Raw genomic sequence first — 23043 nt, forward strand, 5'->3', positions numbered from 1 at the left:
GAAAAATTGTTGAGTACGACGTTAAACCCCAAGCACTCACTCACTCACTCATTTACATGGATGCAGGGGTTTGCTTGTATGTTGGCATTTCCAGAACACATGTATTGTGACATCACAGGTTTGGTCAGTTCTCTCTCAATGCTTTTGAATACAGAAAGGTATTCTTGCATTAAATTTCTACGACAGTATCTTTTGAAAATGTTGATGTTTTGGCTTGATTGATCTGTTTCCAAATCAAATTATTTATTTCTAGGTCGCAGTATTGTACAGATTCCATAGTATGTAAAAGCGATTTATTTGTTGGAAGATATACATTTTCATTTGGTAGATGCAAATGTGTATCTGTGGAACAGGCAAGGCTACATTGTATATTATGAATGTCAGGTCATTTATCAGAATTTATTGGAGATATGTACAAATACCACACAACGTAAGTTGGGGATAATTTGATTCATATAACCCATGACTGTGTGTAGAACTGTAGATACATATGCGTGCACCATTATCACCTGCCAATGTAGATGTAATGCTGTATGTAAAGTAAGGTCCTTTAGTAGTTGTACAGTAACATATCTACTGTATGTTTACACTAAATGATGTTTTTGTGTGCTACACATCGAGAATTTAGATCAAGGGCACAAAGCCAATTGTGTCTAAAATCAGATTGTAGATGTATTGGTTTGGCAGGCAGAGGCCGTTGCCTAAGTAGTTGTGTGCCATGTAATGGATGATGCTTATGGCGCAGGCAATAATGGATGTTGCTTATGTTCCATAATGGCTTTTGGTCCTTGCCTGTAGCCAATGCCAGTATTGATTGCCTGAGTCTGGACGGGCTGGCCGGCACTGATCCAATGGAAGCTATCGATCTATCAATCAGTGTTAACCGTTGGGTTGTGTATTCGACGTAGTGTGTGTAATATACCTGTATACTTGTGCATGATGACTGGGTAATTTTGTGCGACACTTGTCATGCCTTTTAATTCCAGGAATGGACAAGGACCGATTTAAACCCACTCAACTTGTTGACACTGGAATTTGACCTCTCCGTGTTTGAAAACAGCCCTAAAATTACAAATTGATAGCAATGTATTTTCACTGTTCTTTCCTGCATGGCATTTTGGGCAATGTATTGGATGATCTGCTCCCAGGTTAGCAGAAGGGCAAGAGGGTGTGACCCACCATTAAAAAGGCTCATAATTGAGGCAGAGCATCAGTGTAAATACTTATTCTGTGTTACTGTAATTTTTCAACCGTTTCACATGTTTGCAAGGTGTTTATTTGAACAAATTCTGATGACATTATTCTGTGTAGACTGATAAAATTAATCTTTTTCGTGAAGCCCTAAAATTGGCCTATCCAACCAAAGTAATTTTGTCAACAAAATCAAATTAAAAACAGCATGCATGAATTGCTGTGAAAGTTGCTCTTTCATATGTGAAAAGGTTAAGGAATTAGGGTAACAGTTGCATTAATGTCTGAAGTTTTTAATTAACACATTGGATTTACGGATAATGCATGTATTTATGTATATGTGTGCATGTTATTCATTTGAATGAAATCAGATTGTCATTGACTTTTATCTGTGTTGGTGTTTACCATACATGTACCTTGTAAGCAATACCATTGCACCTTTTAAGGTAATGTATATACATATAAAATATGAGAATTGAGACTTGTCTGAATTTCCCATGAATGTACAGAGAAGTTTGGGTAAAAATGTACTGTGATGTACATACAAAACGTCAGACTTGTGCACATGTTGTAATGGTGCGATTTCTGTAACGCTGTATGTGTACCAACTATAAATGCACACCTTTTAAGTTTTCACATGATGGCCAGCTTGTGGATTTCCTCATGCCTGAAAGTAGATCAACCCTCGAAGTCTGGAGACAAACGAGAATGCCATGTTTTGGTCAGACTACATGTAGATAGGCCCTCTAATGTAGATTTGCCACCACAGTGTACTGACTAGACAATACAGGAATAATTCTTACTTAATTTTCATAGCTTTTTAGAAACAAAGCCCAAAAAATTTGTCAAATATGTTTCATTTCTCTATCTAAGAATAACTTTTGTTAGTTTTCATCCCAAATTGTATGTATGTTTACATTTTCATGGTTGTGCATTGCTATTAGTGATGCAGTAAATGTGAAGGTGATTATGATTGGGCTAGACCTTAATAAACATCATATTTACATTACCTGGTGCATGTATGTTTTAATTAACATCTGAGTTGTATGTACATGTATTTGTATGTTTGTTTTTCTCAGGCCTTGGCAGGCAGTATTAATGTCCCGGAAGATTCCAAGTTTGAGCCCATGGTCGCTTTCATGTGCAACAAGCCAGCCATGAGACGGACGCCGGAGGGCTGGGCCAGGGATGAGAAGACAGACTGCTTACAAGACTCTGTGGAGATTTTAAATTACTGTAAAAAGGTGAGGTTATCAGCAAGGTTATACATGTTCAGGAAGTACCATTGTAGAGATTTCAACATGTACTTGGTGGCATGTGTTACACAAATTTTGTTTTTCTACAAATTCAGTGCAGACAGATCTCAAGGACAGTGCTGGAATCACCTTAGGTAGCCATGGAGACTTAATATAGCAAACATTGTTATGAATACATTTGGCAAGGCTACCTTGTGATGAACCTTGGGATTTAAGTTTGTAAACAAGAAACATACACCATTTACAAACAGTGATGCTGGTTGCTGTCGTATTATAAGTGAAATATTCCTGAGCACAGCTTAAAACACTAATCAAATAAATAAATGTATAAATTTACAAACAATGAAACGCTAACAGTATGTGCAGACTGATCTATTAATCTGTCAGAATACAGACATGCCAGACTGTGTAGGGAGGTGTATACGTGTTCGAAAGAAAATCTTGTCGAGACCATAGGAAATTTGCTCTGATGGAGCTCTGCCTTCCATATCTGTATGATGCCTTCATGTAGATGTATACAGTAGGTACTGTACATGGATCATAAGGCTTGCAAACAAGTGTGGTAACAAAAGTGTGCTATCAGTCCCTGCCTTTATTGTGTTAAGCTTCCTTTGAATCTCCTGGTTTTGTGGTAATATTGTTATTTTTTGACATCTTCATGAAACTTCCTGCAGAATTCATAACACCTGTCTCAGATAATCTAATTCTGTCATGTGGGAGAATGTTAGCTTAGCTTTATGTGGCAATGCTGGCTGCATGAATTGTATTATGCTCCATTCACTGGTTGTGTTTTATGTAATTTTAATGAAAGATAGGACACAAGTTAAGAAATGATATAAACAGGGTGTTGCGCGATGAAAGATTATTATCTTAAACAGTTGTAGGTAAAAGATAACCCCTAACTCTGTTTCACTTCTTCTCTCAAGACACTATTTATGGTTTACAAACCACTTTCTGACAGCACACATGTATTTTGTTTAGCCTGGAGAGAAAAGGCATAGTAACCAACAATTTAATTACAATAATGTACTGTGATATTGGCGATGATGTCATTGTGCAGCATACAGTTTTTTATATACATGTATGCTGAGAAACTTGACAAGACATGAGAATGGTTTAGTAACTCTGCTGATTGAGGAGGATTTTCACATTATTATACATATTGATGTGGTCGAAGATCCATAGAATAGATTTAGAAACCTAATATACCTATGTAGATGTACATGTAGATATAGAGCTTTTTAAATTAAGTAGTGAATTCCTCACTTTGACGAAAAAGTGTTTAATATTTTGGACTTTTGTGAAGTGAAATTTTAAGATTTTACTGAATTGATATGATTGTGTAAAAGTTTACAGTCTGGCGGTGAAGTTTGCTTTCATGCATGGCATGTACAGTGTACATGTATATATGTATTTCACAGATGATGACTAATGTACTGTTTGTTACAGATGTACCCTAACCATGATGTGACGAATGTTGTGGAGGCTAACTATGTGGTGACCATTGAGGACTGGTGCTCTGTAGGCCACAAGCACTGTCATTCTCACGGCTCTCACACCGTCCGCCCATTCCGATGTCTGGGTAGGTAATGCAGGGCAAAAGTTGTCCTGATTAAACTTTTAGCACATTCATCATTTTGCGGAAGAACAGTGTGAATAAAAAGTTGAACCACATAAAACATGTTCAATATTTGAATAAAAAAACTTGTTATTATCTGCCATTCTGTTGCTTATCTGCACATGACTGTTAATGTGGTCTTACATAAAGTTTGCTCTCTATCCTTTGTCATCCACCAATATGGTATTCACATTGAGCTTGCTCTGGGAGTGAGCAAAGGTTGGTGGGATCCTCTGAGCACTATGGTTGAGTTCTTTTATGACACTGATAGTTCGCTTAACTGACTAAAATGAGCATGACCTTTTAGACACTTGTGAAACAATCCAATCTACATACATGGACCATATAAGATTGTCCTCAGGTGTTGTGCTATAAGGGTTCGCTGCAATCTTCCTGTTGTCCTTCCTGTCAACACAAGTATATTGTATAGCTTTTTCTGCATGGATGTATACAGCTTGTCAGTGTGCAGCGGGAATATACTGATATAGTATCATGAGCAGAAATGGTACATGCACAAGTACTTGTTTGTAGCTTTTGTCCATGTGTTTTGGCCAAGCATCCATATGATAGTGTTTACAATGAGTGTTTCTGATTACAGTTGGAGCCTTCCAGAGCACGGCCTTGCTGGTACCTGAGCACTGTCGTTTCGATCACTATCATGATACGGGGTTGTGCGAGCGATACGACTGGTGGAACAGCACCAGTTCCGATCGCTGTAAGAAGGATGACATGATCTGTCAGAGCTTTGACATCCTCCTCCCGTGCGGAGTGGATCGCTTTAGCGGCGTTGAGTTTGTCTGCTGTCCTAAAGATGTCCAACACAAACGTAAGTGCTTTGTCTGAACCACCTCGCATGTCAACTCTTCAGTCTTCACTTGATTTTAATCTGATACCCACTAGGTTGACGTTGAACACCAGCAGAGAGTTACATGTCCGCATGTGTAGTGAACAGGAAGCTGAGCAAATAAACTTGTATAACCTCTTCTCAGGCTTTTTTAAACTAGCTGGATAAAATGTTCATATGTACTCTAATTTTTTCACTGTTATTTTTGTTTTGTGACTTTTATACACTTCACTGTAGTTTTAAAAAAGCATTGATTATCAAAAACTATAGAGAGTTGTACGAACAGTTAATGAGAGGTTGAGAATGAAGACTGGCTATCCGTGGTGTGGTAGATGTGTTGTATGTGGTCAGGTTGTAAACCAGTTTATGGGATCAGCTGGCTTGTTTTGTGTAGGTGTAACTTGTAGAACAGGTTCCCAGGGGTATTATCATAGGTAACCGACCTCATGACATTTGCCACTACTGTGAGGAGGTGAAGTCTTCACTTTATAAGCAGACATTTTTTGTAGTTGTTAATCTCTGGAATTCATGGCCACATGAAGCAATGTTAATTGTCAGGATTGAGTTTGTCATGCAGCTTTGCTGTACCTGTGAATGTGAGATTGGCCTTTTGTGGCATTCCTTGTGCGTACAGTGATTTACCTGAGCTTTCAGCGTACACTCCTCCATTCTGTCTTTTTGACTGTGTGCACACAGATATTTACAATATCCTGTTTAGAGCAGTAAACCTCTAGGTTAGTCTGGTATGTGTATAGATGAAATCCACTGGTAAAGTGTTTTTGGCTTGAGGTTTCCAGAGGGAACCACTTATGCAACAACTTCTTGTACCTTCCTGTCTTTTCCAGTACTGAATCATGATTGATTGCAAATGAACCTTACTCTTATTTCCTGTAATTAAAACTGCAATTAGGAAATTGGTAATGGTGGAGTATTTTCTTATCTGTAATGACCATTGCGTGTGTACATGTATGTGGACACATATTTATACATGTATACATGGAGAAGAAAGACTATTTTCTTACATGTAGCTGTGATTGGTGACTGTTTTAAAACTTGGTTCTCTCACTATAGGCAGTAAAAATAGCTCTAATTGGAATATGACTGATTATTATTCACTGCTTTGTGCACTGCCTCTATTCTGGTCATAAGCTTGATTGACAGACATGTACATGTACATGTGCATGTGTCTGTTTGATTGACATCTGTATCAGACTTTGCTGGACTGGGAAAGACAAACACCATGGGCAGCTCTTACTACACATGCCTAGTTTGATATAAAGAAATTGCTTTATTCTGTTCACTCTGAGCTGTGTATTGACTTTTTGTATGAAATGAACGAGAAAATATGTATGGATGCCAAAATTCTGATGGCACTGCACTTTGTCTCTGAGATCAGAAATGTGCAATAGCACGCCGTTTTAGGGACAGGTTCTTGAGTAGTTATAGGCTACATCGTACTATTACAAAATGACCTTAGAGTCCAGTATATAGTCCTACATGATTTTAACATTGGACTTAGTTTTATGGATGCAGAAGGTATTTTGACAAATGATTTTTCATTTTCCTTACTGTAGACTTGTGAGATACTGGCACCAAAAGATCTAACTATAGTCCACCGTTTGAATATACATGTATGTCGTGATAAACCAGTGTATTAAATGAAGGAAAGAGAAAAGAAGACATTCTCAAATGTTTGGGTGAGTTGATCTCAACCCTACATGCCGGTTAGCCACATTTCGCTCTGCTGTAATCTCGCATCTCGCTTTATAGCCATTCAATAATCTGATTAAAGTTATCAGCATTTGCTGAAAGTTTACCAACATTAATACCTTTGTAAGGTATGCCTGTAACAGGGAGCAAAATGTGTTCGGCATTGCTGACGAAGCCACACTCACAAGGAAGTAATGCTACAACACCAACAATGCTACATGTACGTGCTTGGAATCAAGGCGCCTTATAGCGAGGCTACACTGTACAGTGCCGTTTTTATGAAGTTGTACATGTGTAGATTATTTGTATTTGGTAATTAAGGGTAGCAAAACATGCTGTTTGATGGAAATGTTTTGATGGAAGGATTTTTTGATTTCGACCATGTAAATGTGTAATTTGAAGGAATTTTGTTTTGAAGTTGATTTTAGTAGAACATAGAACAAGTGACAGTCTAACGATGGCTTGTATTTACTGATATGTAGAGAATTCTGCCATCCCGGATGACATGTGCATCTTATCATCACATTGTATCATAGCTACCCCAGGCCGTCATTAAAAAGTAGTTCGTTCCGGGTAACAAACCCTGATTTTTCGGGTCGGGTCGGTCGGTCGGCATTTTTTTTTTTTTTTTTTTTGAAAGTAATTCCTGGCCTGGATAGTCTGGATGCTAATTAAACTATCGTGGGTCCAGTTGTCGTCACCTGTTTCAGGGTATACATTCTTGATTTTAAATGCTCTTTAAAAATGTAACCAAGTTCTTTCACAGCTGAAGTTAAAAGGCATCCATTGCTTTCGCCATTGTGGTGAAGGGACACCAATGGTCAGCCAAAGCCTAGTGACTAAATAGATAATCTGAGTCTTAAAATGAATTCAGGCTGTTTCTTTTTATTATTTTGTTTATTTATTTATTTATTTTTTTGATGCAAAGGGCACTTCGAGGGAACGGCAACGTCTGATAATCGGACACTGAGAAGGGCTGGATTAGGCCCTGGTGTTACATTAGACTTACAAACATGTAAGCAGAAGAGTAAGGGTAACCTAGAACAAGTGTTCTGAGTGTTTATGTGAGTGTTATATTAGACTTACAGACGCGTAGGCAGAAGAGTAAGGGTAAACAAGCTGATTTTATTAGAACCTAAAACAAGTGTTCTGAGTGTTTATGTGAGTGTTATATTAGACTTACAGACGCGTAGGCAGAAGAGTAAGGGTAAACAAGCTGATTTTAGTAGAACCTAGAACAAGTGTTCTGAGTGTTTATGTTAGTGTTATATTAGACTTACAGACGTGTAGGCAGAAGAGTAAGGGTAAACAAGCTGATTTTATTAGAACCTAAAACAAGTGTTCTGAATGTTTATGTGAGTGTTATATTAGACTTACAGATGTGTAGGCAGAAGAGTAAGGGTAAACAAGCTGATTTTATTAGAACCTAGAACAAGTGTTCTGAGTGTTTATGTGAGTGTTATATTAGACTTACAGACGCGTAGGCAGAAGAGTAAGGGTAAACAAGCTGATTTTATTAGAACCTAGAACAAGTGTTCTGAGTGTTTATGTGAGTGTTATGCTAGACTTACAGACGCGTAGGCAGAAGAGTAAGGGTAAACAAGCTGATTTTATTAGAACCTAGAACAAGTGTTCTGAGTGTTTATGTGAGTGTTATGTTAGACTTACAGATGTGTAGGCAGAAGAGTAAGGGTAAACAAGCTGATTTTAGTAGAACCTAGAACAAGTGTTCTGAGTGTTTATGTGAGTGTTATGTTAGACTTACAGATGCGTAGGCAGAAGAGTAAGGGTAAACAAGCTGATTTGTTAAGTTCTCTTACAAAAATTCTTTGGAATATCATAATATATGCTGGCTGTAAACTTCCAAAACAGCCTGCCTGTGCTCTTCATTTCACTGTTGTGATGCTGGAATAAATATGCAGTATGCACCAGAGCCCACACATGGCTTCTGAGTTTTTGACACTATGATATATATAAATATTTGATGGTATGACTAGGGCTTGTTTGTGTGGCAGTGTTTAGGTGCTGGCTCTATTAGCTTAATGCTGGGATCTCCACATCATCTTTTGATACTGTCAGATGTTCACCAGGCTCCGCTCTTTTATTTCTCATCTACTTAACAAGTGGAAAGCTGATTATGAATTATTGACAAGGTATTTGGACTCTACTGAGCTGATATTCTGGTGGATATTAAGAAACAGGAGATATACTGAGACAGCTACATTGTTTACATCAACAGTAGACGTTCAGACTAGTGTCTAAGCCTTCAATAGATTTCACACACATGGCACCTTAGCTTTGTCGACAAAGAAGCTTTGAGTAATCGTCTTGTTTGTGATAGAGTTCCTTGAATTATTAACAGACTTGAGAATTGGCTCAATTTTGAAGGTTAAATGTTCATGGTTTGATACAGTTTGATATTTACACACATATCTTTGTTGGGAGACAGGCCTGTAATCATTTTTGGATCGTCTTAGGATATGTAAGCGTCGTCTTAGGATATGTAAGCGATGTTAAGTAAGTGGAGAGTGATATAGAAGAAGGTGTTAAGAGAGTTGTTAGGTTGGAGAGAGGATTGTGCAGCTTTGTGCTCCCACCAGTGGTGAGAGTGTGCTAGACCCAGCTGTGAATAGAGCAGATCTCAGCTGCTAAGTAAATTACTGCTAGGTGGTTGTCTCTCTGACGGCAAGATATGCTGTACAACCTGTAGCCTGGTGACATTTATGGTTTAGTTCGTATTATACCTTGGCCTGACTGCACATGCACACAGTGCACATGAAGGCCAGAGACATTGGCAGGGATAGGACTCTAGTCGCCTCATTGCCTGCTACTGATCCTTCTTGTGCATAGGACATTGGCCATACAGTATGAAGACCTGTTAGTGCCAGTCTGAATGCTGTGATCAGAAGTATTGATCGATGCAGGCCTCCTGCGACTGTAGGCTGATGGGGCTAGGAGCTGGCTGCCAGCCTCTCAGCCCTGGCTGACCCATCTGCAGCTGAGCATAATCACACTCTCATAATGGATTGTTGTCATGCCAACCACATCCATTTCCTGGGCTGTATGATTGGTTCCTCTATTGGCTTCCTTTCTTACACCATGGCATTACTTCTTTTTCTGTTACCTGCTCTGACTGTTTCTAATACCTGTATTTCAACTCACAGCCACATGCGTGTAATTAAGATTCGCCTGGTCATTTTATTGAGGTGCAAATGTCGATTATGAAGACCACAGAGTTTTCTAAAGAGTGTGTTATGGTGGGTTTTCTGTAGCCCACCTGATCATCTAGTTGTCACATTACTATTGACTGTCCAGTACATGTTCCAGCAGTGAGATGAGAACTCGATTTAGTGTTGTGCACACCTGTGGTTTTACAGGTGTGGTACTCCCCTGTAGGGTTATCTCTAGCTGAGGAAATATTTGTGGATAAGAAAGAGTTGACGTGACCTCTGGGGCCTTCTCAGTTTTTACCTCGTATTCATCAAAGCTTACAGCTATTCAGTAGTAAGATTTAAGCAGAAATTGATTAGATTTTATCATTAATGCTAACATGTACATATGCAGTATTCAGTTGTAAGACCTACCCAGAATTTCAAGTGTTCTACTCATTTCTGCCACAAGTTTGTCACATTTTACACATTTGATCCTGGTCACTTCATGGCTTATTGGCCTGAAATAGATATTTGTACGTATTGGTAAAGAAAAAAAATGATCAGCATTTTGAGTATTAATGAAAAAAATGTGTAAGAGCAAGACACATGAACACAGGTGTTACCGTACATGTACATGTAGGTTTGTTTGGGCCTTGTAAGTGCATTTTACTTGGATATGTACAGTACATCAGCATGTTGTCACTGGTTAGTTTGATATGTATGCATGTACATACATAAGAATCAGGTACATTTCATCTAATCACAGGTTAGCACATGTGGGTATATACATGTAAGATGTAGAGAAAACCTATAGCCTTGTACTCTTCCATCTACGTTTATTAATATGTTGCATAAAGCGTGGTTTACATGACTTCATGGGTTTACATGCCACACTTTTCTTTTAAGCCCGTCTCTGACATGTATGCATTATTCATAAGTGAGAGTGTTAATGTACAGTTATTCACAAGTAAATCAGACCTGAGAGTGCTGGGAAGCACCTCTGGTGGTTTGACATAGGCATTTTAATGTGAGAAATTCATATCTGACAGCTGCATGAACTATAGCACATTCTGACCTAGTCTTCCATCTGCCATATCTTAATAACACATAATGATAACCACAGTGTACATAAACATGTCAGTGGTTAATGACGGGTGAATTCAACATCCCCCAGGAGTCTGACAGTGTCTGCCTTGAATGTCTTCCAAGCCTACTATGTATGTAACCTGGGTACTACACCATTTGTTTACACAGAGCTGAGTATTTTCTGTATGGATCATTCATGCAGCCTGCATCTACATGATTGTATAATTGCTTATTACACGTGTATCAGTGTTAGATGTAGGGCCTGAAAGCATATGTAAACAATGTCATGCTATAAAATGATAAAAATCTCAATTTTTTAAAATTAAAATGAACCTTACATTTTTCCAGTCAGATATTCTCATACTAATCAAGCCAACTGTGTAACACTTTACCAAATGAGACTTTTGAAAAATTGCACGTGTTTTTCAAAGAAACAAATAACATGAAAATCCTGGAAGTACATGTACCATCTATTGCATTGTTAAAGACAAACAAACATTATAAAATACCACTTCTTGTGCTGAACGTTTTTGTAGCCCGATATCACCCTACTTTTCAAGCCGTCTGCATAACATGTTTCTAACTTCTGTACAGTGTGGCAACTTAATCATGGGCGAAATTTAAAGTCTTTTAGGTTTTGACACAGGTGATGTAGATGTGGACTAGTGGAGTGTTGTAGAAATATGTAGTGTCCACACATGCTTGCATACATTACAGAAAACATGTTTTCTAATAAATTACCTCTTGTCCTACCTGTGGCCACGTTGTTACTGGCTCGATTAATTCAGACTGCAAACTGTCGATCAGTTCAGTTGTTCTTGTGAACCTGCCACTGATGACTCAACTGAAGCCTCATATAGTTGGAGGTTTGTGAGATTCCTGGATATTGCTCTGGTTCTCTAAACGATGTTTAATATAGATCTGCGTCTACACACATGTGTCTACTTGTAGAAGTATTGACAAGTAGCTAAGCCTTTGTGCTTGTTATTCATAGTAGATTATACAACATGGTTATATAATATGTGTCACATCGTCTACATTTATCAACATAGCATTTGACTAATTTCAAGATACATGCCTGTGTTTGCAATATCATGCACTGGTATAACAATAATAATAATAGTAATAATAATGATATCTTTACTCACATTCTCAACCTGCAGATGGTCGTGGGTTTCCTCTGGGCTGTGCCTAGTTTTCTCCCACCATAATGATGGTTGTCGTTGGACAAATGGAATGATCTACAGCGTAAAACACCAATCAAAAATAAATATAATAATTAAATTTACATTTTCTTTCAATGGTGGTTTTATCATGGTTTATATTAAAAAGTATTCTAATGACTGTGTGCTGACAAATTAGATGTTCATGAGTGATTTGGGAACATTAAAAAATGAAGCAAGAAAATATGATTAGCTCATAACTTTGTGAACAGCTTTTGATCCCCAACATGTATTGATAGCATGTATGTAATTGTCTGTTCAGAGAAAGGTCTTGACTACAGTTAGTGGAAAGGTTACATTTAATTACGACTGATTTCTGGAATAGCTGCACATTTAATAGGCTGCTAGCAGAATATCCTTTAGGTAAATTATTTCAGCTGACATTTTGCAGTGGCGTGTATGTATACATGTATGGCTACTGGCATGAGTTCACACATATATGCATGTACAGTCCATACTTGTACAATCTTCATGGTCATACAAATGCCTCAACAGCCAACCCTATGTTTTTATAGTCTGCATGTTCATGTGTATACAGACTGCAGAAAAAAACCTGTGACAGAGAGATAACCATGTAATCAAGGGGTAGTCTTACTGTATTACTAGCTACTGGTCTTATCCAGTTCACAGACAGACATGTAAATACTGGGCTGAGTGAAAAGAGAAACTGCTGGATTCAAGTTTCTTACACAATAGTTGTTATTCCTTAGTAATTCATACAGTTTATTAGAAGCCTGGCATGGCCTGTGCATGTAAATAAACAACTGTACATAATACAGACAGATCAGGAATGTCCACAGTTTAGTTTTGTCCTGGTTAATACATGTACGAGTACAGGTATATCCCCTATTATTGACCACATAGAAAAATCGGTCTTTGACTGACCTGTGTTTTGATGTTGTGATGGATTAGATCATGTGTAAAATGGGTATGTGCAGTGCCAGAGTTCACAGGTGTCCACAGTATATGAGGTCTTCAGTCTTAACTGTAGAAGCATTTGGCACTGTACACAGTAATGCGAAACGGTTTACAATGAGAGATGCAACTGTCTACTTTGCTGTAATATATCTCCCTGTTATTGTGAATCCAGTAACATAATGCTACATGTGTCTTGTGACCTACAGGTCAGTGTACAGCCACACAGTACATGCAGCCACAGCAGAATATTGTACATGTACATGGAAGTGGGTATTACAACCATATGTTTTCCCCACCACCAAGTTTGTGGAATGTTAATGCACGGGTACTTGTATATTTTCAACAGGCTGCAATGGTTGACAACTCCAGATGTTAATATATGAATGACCATGTAATAGAGAAGCGGCATGGTTGTTAATTCTGCAAGTTGAGGTTAGCGTGCAGGACCTTCAGCCACTGTGACATTAAAAATTGTAACATATTGTCTACACTGTTATGCTAATGCATTAATTTCTTCGGTAATGCCATTTCATCTTTAATATGACATCATAGTGATGAACTGGTAAAGTAACGTCTGAGGTTTAATAATAAAATGGTGCTAAGGTCCTCATGGTTGTCGTTTGACAGGTTCCTATTGTGTGGGCTGTGTTTACCCAAACTGTACAACATGTGCATGTAACCTCCACATTATTTAAGTTGCTCTGCCCATCCATACATGTGCACATAGATATGTAGACTAGAACTGAAGGACCACTCCAGCTGCTTATGTTTCACTGTGGTATCATTAAAGGGAGAAATCATTTATCTATATTACCCGGTAATGCCCATTGGTATTATCAAATATCACAGAAGTGCAGCACTCTGGATGCCTTATGTGTGAGTTTGGGTCAGTTAGCCTGTGGCCAGGGCCACCAATCAGGGGTCTGATCAGCATTAAGTTACCCCACACTTGGTATAGATTACCTTGGAGAGAACTCTACCAGGTCTTACTACACTGAGGCTGTTTCCTGACTGATGGTAATTAGAAGAGGAGATAACATTGTGGCTGTAGAGGCCTGCAAATGTCATTAGTTCTCTATCTTGTGGAGTGAAAGAAGTTGATCCCACTCAGAAGCCAGGTGTAGTGATATCAGTCCTGCCTTACAGTCTCTCCAGCAGTTAGAAGATAGCATAGCTGTATATGTAACAGACTGGTTGGCCTGAATCCCTGGCTAGTTCAGTGTATACATACATACACTTCATGGTTTAGTACATTTAGGAACAGTCTGTCAGTTGTTGTTGATGTTTGTTTCAGCCATTGTGTTTGTTTCAGTCATTCAGTTTACAGCATCAAAATACATGTATGCTGGAACGAAGAATTGTGTTTGAGCAACTTACATGTACATGTATGTAGCAGACTGGGATTTGTTTTTGGTTTGCATATCTGAGAAGCTAAAGTGTACTATTGGTATTTGATGATCCAGGTCTCCTGTCAGTCCTTAAGACGTGTTAGGGGTGTTAGGGTTGGCTAGAGTCGCAAACACAATGTACAAGGTAGACAAGGGCAATATCCCTAAGGCCGTCCTTGAAGCATTTTTTTGTTGTGGGCAAAATGGGTTTGGTTGGTCTGGAGTTCTGTTTTTTCTGACTAACTGAAAAGATAGGGATAAGGAATGAACATGGAGACAAAAAAAAACCTCCAATAAAAACATTTGAGTACGCTCTTTTTTTTGGGGATGGTTGGTTGAATTACACCAGAAAACATATTTTTAATGAGGGCCTGACTCTATGGTGCAGACACCAGTCCTTTCACAGGCCTACTTGTGTGCTTTTTATAGCCCTGAGCCATAGTCTGTACAGCACAGGTCCTATAGAGTTCTGTTTAAACAAAACTTCCAGATTAGTGAAGTTACATGTTCCTTAACTATCTCAGATAATCTGAGAGTATCAGGAGCTGTGTCACACTGGCGGTGTTTGTATCTGACTCACTACATGTGGTTGCCAGGCCAGTTAAGACATACCCTTTATGACAGGTGGCTTGTTTTATAGAAAGTGCTGCCCTAACTGGGAATGTCTCCTTGAAATGAGAAGCAAAGCAGACACAGGTTAGAGATAGGAACAGTTTTTTGGATCGTATAAACTGATTGAAGTTAAAACCCAAAGGCACCCAGTATCAATACCGTCACATTAAGATACTTTGTCATGAAGCCATCAGAAAGGCAGAGAAAAATGGGTTTGGTAGAATCGGTAGGGAAGATTGTGAATTGTATGTGGGTTATTGTGAGAGTCTGCATTGGTTTATTGGTGTTGCTTGTGGATGGTATTGATTGTGGAGGATAGGGCTGACATACTGTATATTGGCTAGTCTGGCAGGTCAGGGTCTGCTCAGTCTGGTACAGCTGTATGAGTCATGAGAGGACCGAGGAATAACTCTCTACCTGACTGATCATGCCACCTCGCCCTCTCCAGGCTCTCCTCCCCCTCTCCAGGCTCTCCTCCCCTCTATTCCTTCAGACCAAGCTTCATTGAACCTATGACTAATATTGCCTACCTAATGAAAATTTCATGTCCTCTTTATGGGTGCAGGCACCTTGCTGTGGTTTGATTAGACCTAGATTAAGCTTTATTTGAGTCAGTGACCATTAAATCAAACATAAATCTGCACATACAGAGCCACAAGCCAAGCCACTTGTGAACCTTGTTCCTCATTACTACCAAATTGTGTAATAGGTAGGGCCCTGCTATTGATTGATTGTCTGCATGTATTGTTCTGTGAATTGGCTCATTTGGAACATGTAATGGCAATGTCTTACTGTTCATGCTGAGGACAATGAGGGCTGCGATCTGGGCTTACAGGGCCTATGTTCCGGTGTTTTGATCTTCCTTACAATGCAGGCACAGGTACCTGAGTATACCTGACTGGGCCCACTCTGACATTTTATGCTAATGGCTGTGTGGTGTGGGCAGACATAATAAGCAGATGTCGTAAGAAGTCTCGTAGAGTCTGTAATAAACTGGTCATTCTATATCCCTTCACAGCGAATGCAGATATGGGTTTGCCTGTCACATACATGTTCATAATGTCTACGTGTAAATATGTACAATTATTTTCAACAACTACTAGTGACATGCACAGATGTAAAGGTACATGTTTATATGAGGTTATAATCAAAGTATGACTACACCTTGGTTAATTAAACACCTTGAAGGTTATTTTAAGCACTAACACTAATTTTGATCACATTGTCTAAATTCCTGTACAAAACCGCACTTACATGTCGCCTATCATAGAGGACGATATGATTCTGTGTCGTACGTTACAAAGTTCAGAATTAAATGTGTTTGGCTACATCTGCATGTAAGGCATTCTGTAAAGGACACCAGTATTGGTTTCCCAGCTGGTAAACACAAGTCTCTGTAGGATAGGCTGAGACAGGCCAGGTGAGAACTGGGGAGCTTGCCAGCACAATGAAACAGGACATACATGTATATTGTTTGGATACACAGGTCAGTTGGAAGGGCCAATTGCCATACTGTACACATATTGACGTGTTGAATGTTTTGATGTTGTTGGTTATGTTTAATGTTTGTTGGGGTTGGTTATGTTCGTAGTGAAGTAGACCGTGGCATACATATGGACTTACAACATCTGAGTTGTGATCCAGTACAGTCTACGTGTGGTTTGTGTACATAGTTATTTGTGCAGAATTGAATGTTCTGGCAGGGCAGTCCTGAGTTGCCCAGTTTGAACTAGTTGTATTTGACAGTGGGAGGTTGTGTGTTAGAATCTGCTGTAGCTACTGTTGTCTCACCTTGTCACTTCTAATATCAGACTGTTTAGAGGATACCTGCTGAGGTGTGTCATTCTCCTGAATGATGTACTACTAGATAGTCCCCAGTCATAAGTCTCAGGGCTGCCTAATATAGGCACCTAGATGTGAATTATATAATGAAAAGAGATAATGCCAATAAATGATGTGTTTAAATTGGCAGCGCAGTGGTAAGACAAGTTATGTATGTGGCTATTGTTGTAATTTTTGATTTTTTACGTTCACAGCCAAGGTGTCTATTGATGTGCATGTGGACCATGTGGAGAAGCCAGCTCAGGAGAATTCCAGCAATGATGATGAGGATGACGACGACGATGAAGAAGACGAAGATGATGACAATGACAGTGAGGAGGAGGAGGCGGCAACTGCAGCCCCCATAACCCCAGCCCCAGAGGTTCCAGAGGACGGACCCTACATGAAGTACATTAGGAACCAGGAGATTGAAGGTGCTGAGACTGAGCATGAGCGTTTTACTGCTGCCAAGAAGGATTGGCAAAAACATCACCATGAAAAAATCACCAAGGTAAGAACCACAAGCATGGGTGAGAATCGCTGTTCTCAAAGTGTCACATAGGTTTCTAAATTCATGGCAGTGGAGCAAGACATGGTAGGAGATTGATATTTCATGGCCTCTGTGAAATGTTCAGTGCTCTTGAGTTGAGATGTATTGAACCGATGCTTATCACACCTTAAATAATAAAATAGTCTCTCAATTTGTATCATGGATAATGTTCAGGCATGATGGTGTAAATACTGTGAAATCCATGGAAAACTATACTGGGACTGTGAGAGACCTGGTCTGCATGTATTTCCACCAGACAGGCAAACATACATTGTAACTTTCCTGGCAACTATAGCCTGAATTGCAGTGTATTGAAGGAGTGGTTCATGATTCAGCACTGGTTAAATATACAGGCTACATGCTGGCCTCTGCCTCTGGTTTTCCCATGTCCTAGGAGTTTGAATCCTGCTTTCTCTCCCAGTATTTTGACAGGTTATAAGGTGTAATTGATGACTTCCTGTGCGCTGAAGCTTTCCCCAGCCCTCTTTTTATGTACAGGGTATACTTGTACATGTGAGGATGTTTTTTATGTACAGGCTGTCGGTCAAGTGTGACATGAATATGTCTTAATCCCTAGCTGATCACCCTGGTCTAATCTGTTTACATTACTGGCACTGCAGTGTGGCAGATCTGCTGTTCCATTTTGTGTGACCCATACAAACATCGACATCACATGTTGACCAGCTAATTGGTACACCTAAATTCCTAAAATCTATAGCATACATGCAAGATTTAAGGCAAACGGTCCTGTCAAAATCGAAAGTAGGTCTTCAAAGTGGTTTATGTGCAGATTGCTCTCCATGATGTGTCAGTTTTCAGAAACTGAAAGGATCATGGGCCACTACCCGCAGTCGTGGAGAATGACTACTATGATATTTGTATCTGTGACATTCTCTAGTGTTTGCCGTGAAGAAGATGTAGCAAGGGCTGGAAGAAATGGCCATTTGGGTTACTATACAACATGTTCTAATACAGCATTTCATTAAATCATCCTAATGTTGCTCCCAATATATGGTTTTAATTCTACAGTGATTGTTAGGTATTTGTACTATGTGAAAGTGTCCTACAGGATACAGTTTTCAGCATGTACATACATGTATATCGGTAATTTCTGAGGAGAGAAGCTAATGCAATGAAATACAATGATCATTAGGACCGCTACTGTTCAGAAACACTTCAGACTTATGCTATATACTGCCAGTAAAGAAAGCACAAATAATAAATTTTTGACTTACAATGTAGGCCTACATTTGGATTTAGCAAACAAGGGTATCATGTTTTGATCCCAAAACGCCAGTTATTCATGTATACAGAAATGTTTCTACAGATAAAAAAATTACCAGTCGCATTAGGCAAGTTACCATAGAATGAAATAATACTGTAATAAAAAATGGAAAGGTAAAGTTGTCAGTGAGTTATTGGAATAAAATCAGTAGGCATAGAGGTTGAGGTGTAATGAATAAATGTACATGTAAGCCTATGAGCGTCGTTCAAATCCATTCCTCGTGAGAAAGAGCTGAAATAATTAATTTATTCTAGAATGTTATGTACATACATTTACTTGTAGTGCTATATGTAACTACAAGAACCTCCATGAGTATGGGGAAGGTCTATGTACACATGTATGTACATGCATTTACTTATAGTGCCATATGTAACTACAAGAACCTTCACCGGTATGGGGGAGGTCTATGTACACATGTATGTACATACATTTACTTGTAGTCCCATATTTAACTACAAGAACCTCCACCGGTATGGGGGAGGTCTGTGTATATGTATATACTTATAGTGCTATATGTAACTACAAGAACCTCCACCGGCATGGGGGTGGTCTATGTATACGTATATACTTGTAGTGCTATACGTAACTACAAGAACCTTCACCGGTATGGGGGAGGTCTATGTACACATGTATGTACATACATTTACTTGTAGTCCCATATTTAACTACAAGAACCTCCACGGGTATGGGGGGAGGTCTGTGTATATGTATATACTTGTAGTGCTATATGTAACTACAAGAACCTCCACCGGCATGGGGGTGGTCTGTGTATACGTACATGTATATACTTGTAGTGCTATACGTAACTACAAGAACCTTCACCAGTATGGGTGAGGTCTGTGTACACATGTATGTACATGCATCTACTTGGATTGCTGTATGTAACTACAATAACCTCCATTGGTATGCAGGAGGTCTATGGATACATGTATGTATATACATTTACTTGTAGTCCCATATTTAACAACAAGAACCTCCACGGGTATGGCAAAGGTCTATGGATACATGTATGTATAAATGTCTACTTGTAGTGCTATATGTAACTACAAGAACCTCCATTGGTATGGGGGAGATCTATGGATACATGTATGTATATACCTTTATTTGTAGTGCTATATGTAACTACAAGAACCTCCACTGGTATGGGGGAGGTCTATGTTTACATGTATGTACATGCATGTCTTTCAATTTGCTAAGCCCCCTTCACTCAGTCAGCTTGTGTACAGCAGGAGGCTTTATTGCTACTTCCTCTCTTGATTACTCATAGATCATGTTAAACATGCTGATCTGTGTGTTGAGCAATAATTGTATGTCAATGTTAAAGCTCTGTGCTCCTTATAGTTCAGGTGTAGACAATTACATTATCTGTTTATTGTATATTTCTCGGTTGGTTAGCGCGCTAGCGCAGCATAATGACCCAGGAGTTCCTCACCAATGCGGTCGCTGTGAGTTCAAGTCCAGCTCATGCTGGCTTCCTCTCCGGGCGTACTTGGGAAGGTCTGTCAGCAACCTGCAGATGGTCGTGTTTTTCCCCGCGGGGTATGCCCGGTTTCCACCCACCATAATGCTGGCTGCCGTCGTATAAGTGAAATATTCTTGAGTACGGCGTAAAACACCAATCAAATAAAATAAATAAATAAATATTGTATATTTGGTTGTTAAAGGACTTAATTCAATATGTTAGGACTATGTCTTGTATTCCCTAAAAGTCCTTTATTTTTCAATGTAGCTTGAAGCTTTCCTCTTGTTGCATGTGTACATGTAGATCTACCTGAACTTTATGTGAATGTCTCTATAGCTTGAAGCTTTCCTCTTGTTGCACGTGTACATGTAGATCTACCTGATCTTTATGTGAATGTCTCTGTAGCTTGAAGCTTTCCTCTTGTTGCACGTGTGCATGTAGATCTACCTGAACTTTATGTGAATGTCTCTATAGCTTGAAGCTTTCCTCTTGTTGCTCGTGTACATGTAGATCTACCTGAACTTTATGTGAATGTCTCTGTAGCTTGAAGCTTTCCTCTTGTTGCACGTGTACATGTAGATCTACCTGAACTTTATGTGAATGTGTCTATGGCTTGAAGCTTTCCTCTTGTTGCACGTGTACATGTAGATCTACCTGAACTTTATGTGAATGTCTCTATAGCTTGAAGCTTTCCTCTTGTTACACGTGTACATGTAGATCTACCTGAACTTTATGTGAATGTCTCTATAGCTTGAAGCTTTCCTCTTGTTGCACGTGTACATGTAGATCTACCTGAACTTTATGTGAATGTCTCTGTAGCTTGAAGCTTTCCTCTTGTTGCACGTGTACATGTAGATCTACCTGAACTTTATGTGAATGTCTCTGTAGCTTGAAGATTTCCTCTTGTTACAGATGATGAAGCAGTGGTCTGCAGCCCGGCAGAGAATAGCTGACCTCAAAGATTCTGACCCCAAAACTGCTGAGAAACTTAACAAGGAAATTACAGAGGTAGGTTTCTGTCAATCATGTCTCTTCAGAATCAGTATAGTTCTGCCATTGTTCTGGGAACTATACAGAGAACAGTGTGCAATCCTGATGACCGGCCATTGTGGTACTTCTTAGGTTTGTTGTTTGAGATACAAGACAACCAGCCCAGTGTATCAGACTAATTAGTCTTGTTCGAGATACGAGACAACCAGCCCACTGTATCAGACTAATTAGTGTTGTATGAGATAAGAGACAACCAGGCCACCGTATCAAACTGGTTAGTTTTGTGAGATAAGACAACCAGCCTACCGTATTAGACTGATTAGTGTTGTTGTGAGATAAGGGACAACCAGCCCACCGTATCAGACTGATTAGTGTTGTTTGAAATACGAGACAACCAGCCCACTGTATCAGACTGATTAGTGTTGTATGAGATAAGAGACAACCAGCCCACTGTATCAGACTGATTAGTGTTGTTGTGAGATAAGAGACAACCAGCCCACTGTATCAGACTGATTAGTGTTGTTGTGAGATAAGACAACCAGCCCACTGTATCAGACTGATTAGTGTTGTATGAGATAAGAGATGAATACAGCAGGCAAGAAATCCTATTAGTTTTGGTTTAAATTCAGATTGTGTAAAAGTAATTGTATGTGCCGAAGTAGGGCTGACCCTTGACAGTAGGGTTGACTTTTCTTTCAGTGCTATGGGCACAGGTGTGAAATTTGCGGTATCTTCAACAGCATTATGAACAAATGTATGTGATAACACACAAAGCTTTAATATTTGCGAGTCTGAAAATAAGTGTCTTGGGCCAGTTTCATGAAGCACACTTACTTAAGTAAGCCCTTAACTACCACGCAAAGTATGTTGTAGAGATATAAAATGCACTTAGCTCGTTGATACTTAACACTAAGTAGGCTTCATGAAACCGGCCCCGGACCTTTGACTTGGGTCAAGTAAGATTAGTGCCATATTATATAAGGTGAACAGTATGGCACCCTTTCACCAAAGGCTGTTTGCTGAAGTGTCAGCGACCTACTTTCAGACTTACACTTGTACGTGGTTTTTACCTCTCAACCTCTTAAGGCTAAGAAGTGTTGTATTGGGTCCATTTTGCTGTTTGTCTGTTCCCTTTTTTTGTAATCTCCATTCCTCTAAACTTATTGAAAGGAAATTGAAGAAGTTTTGCAGAAATGGTCATTGTAAGTCACAGATGTGTCTTGTGGTCAGTTGGCCCTTTGCCTGACTGACCCTGGAAAGAATATACATGTATACCCAAATTATTTTTCTCACTTTTTCACAGATATGGATTTTGTTTTTCCTTTCAGTCACTTATAATAATTATTTTTTTTTGTTCGGACAAATAGTACATGTGGTAGGCCGTCATCCACAGTATCTCAATTCACTGGAACAGTAGGACTGGAATACTTTTACTTTGTTGGTATAAAGGCATGTACATCGTAAAGGAAGGCAGGTTATGAGTCAACGGCATCACTGTCCGTAGCCTGAGTAAATGTCCCAAACAACCAGTTGTCAGCCTGCCTGGTCATAACATGGTGGGTAGAGTAGGAAGTTTTGATAGAGTGAAAATTTGACATGGCCTGGGCCTGAACTACCAACAGAAATAGTGCTGACATGGAAAGTACATTAGTAACTCTCATTGTCTCATGTAAACTGGATAACCACCACCAGGCATAAGATTTAGTGCCACTCTAAAAACCGACCAGGGTAGGGTTGGGTTTGGTGTTCATGCTGGTGTGCCAGAAACATGGGGCCTACTATATGGGTGCCATTCGGTAGTGGATTGATCACTTGGTGTAGGTAAAAGAAGGGTGTGGATTATATTATTTTATGGTGGTTATATCATATTAAATACCCCTGTTTTGCAGGGAGTATGAGATGAAGAAATGGCTATACCACAGGGCCTTGTATCGAAA

At 39.2% G+C, this 23043-nt stretch overlaps 1 protein-coding gene across 1 annotated transcript in view; it reads left to right on the top strand.

Annotated features, from left to right (window-relative positions):
• Positions 1–23043, top strand: part of LOC135462082 (amyloid-beta precursor-like protein) — a 32514-nt gene that overhangs the window by 3535 nt on the left and 5936 nt on the right. Inside the window, exons 2-6 of the mRNA XM_064739432.1 lie at positions 2271–2435; positions 3897–4029; positions 4664–4891; positions 17035–17330; positions 21029–21124. Coding sequence (XP_064595502.1) covers positions 2271–2435; positions 3897–4029; positions 4664–4891; positions 17035–17330; positions 21029–21124 — 918 coding nt within the window. The remainder of the gene's footprint in view (positions 1–2270; positions 2436–3896; positions 4030–4663; positions 4892–17034; positions 17331–21028; positions 21125–23043) is intronic.

The sequence above is a fragment of the Liolophura sinensis genome, chromosome 1 (assembly GCF_032854445.1).
Source record: "Liolophura sinensis isolate JHLJ2023 chromosome 1, CUHK_Ljap_v2, whole genome shotgun sequence".
NCBI lineage: Eukaryota > Metazoa > Mollusca > Polyplacophora > Chitonida > Chitonidae > Liolophura > Liolophura sinensis.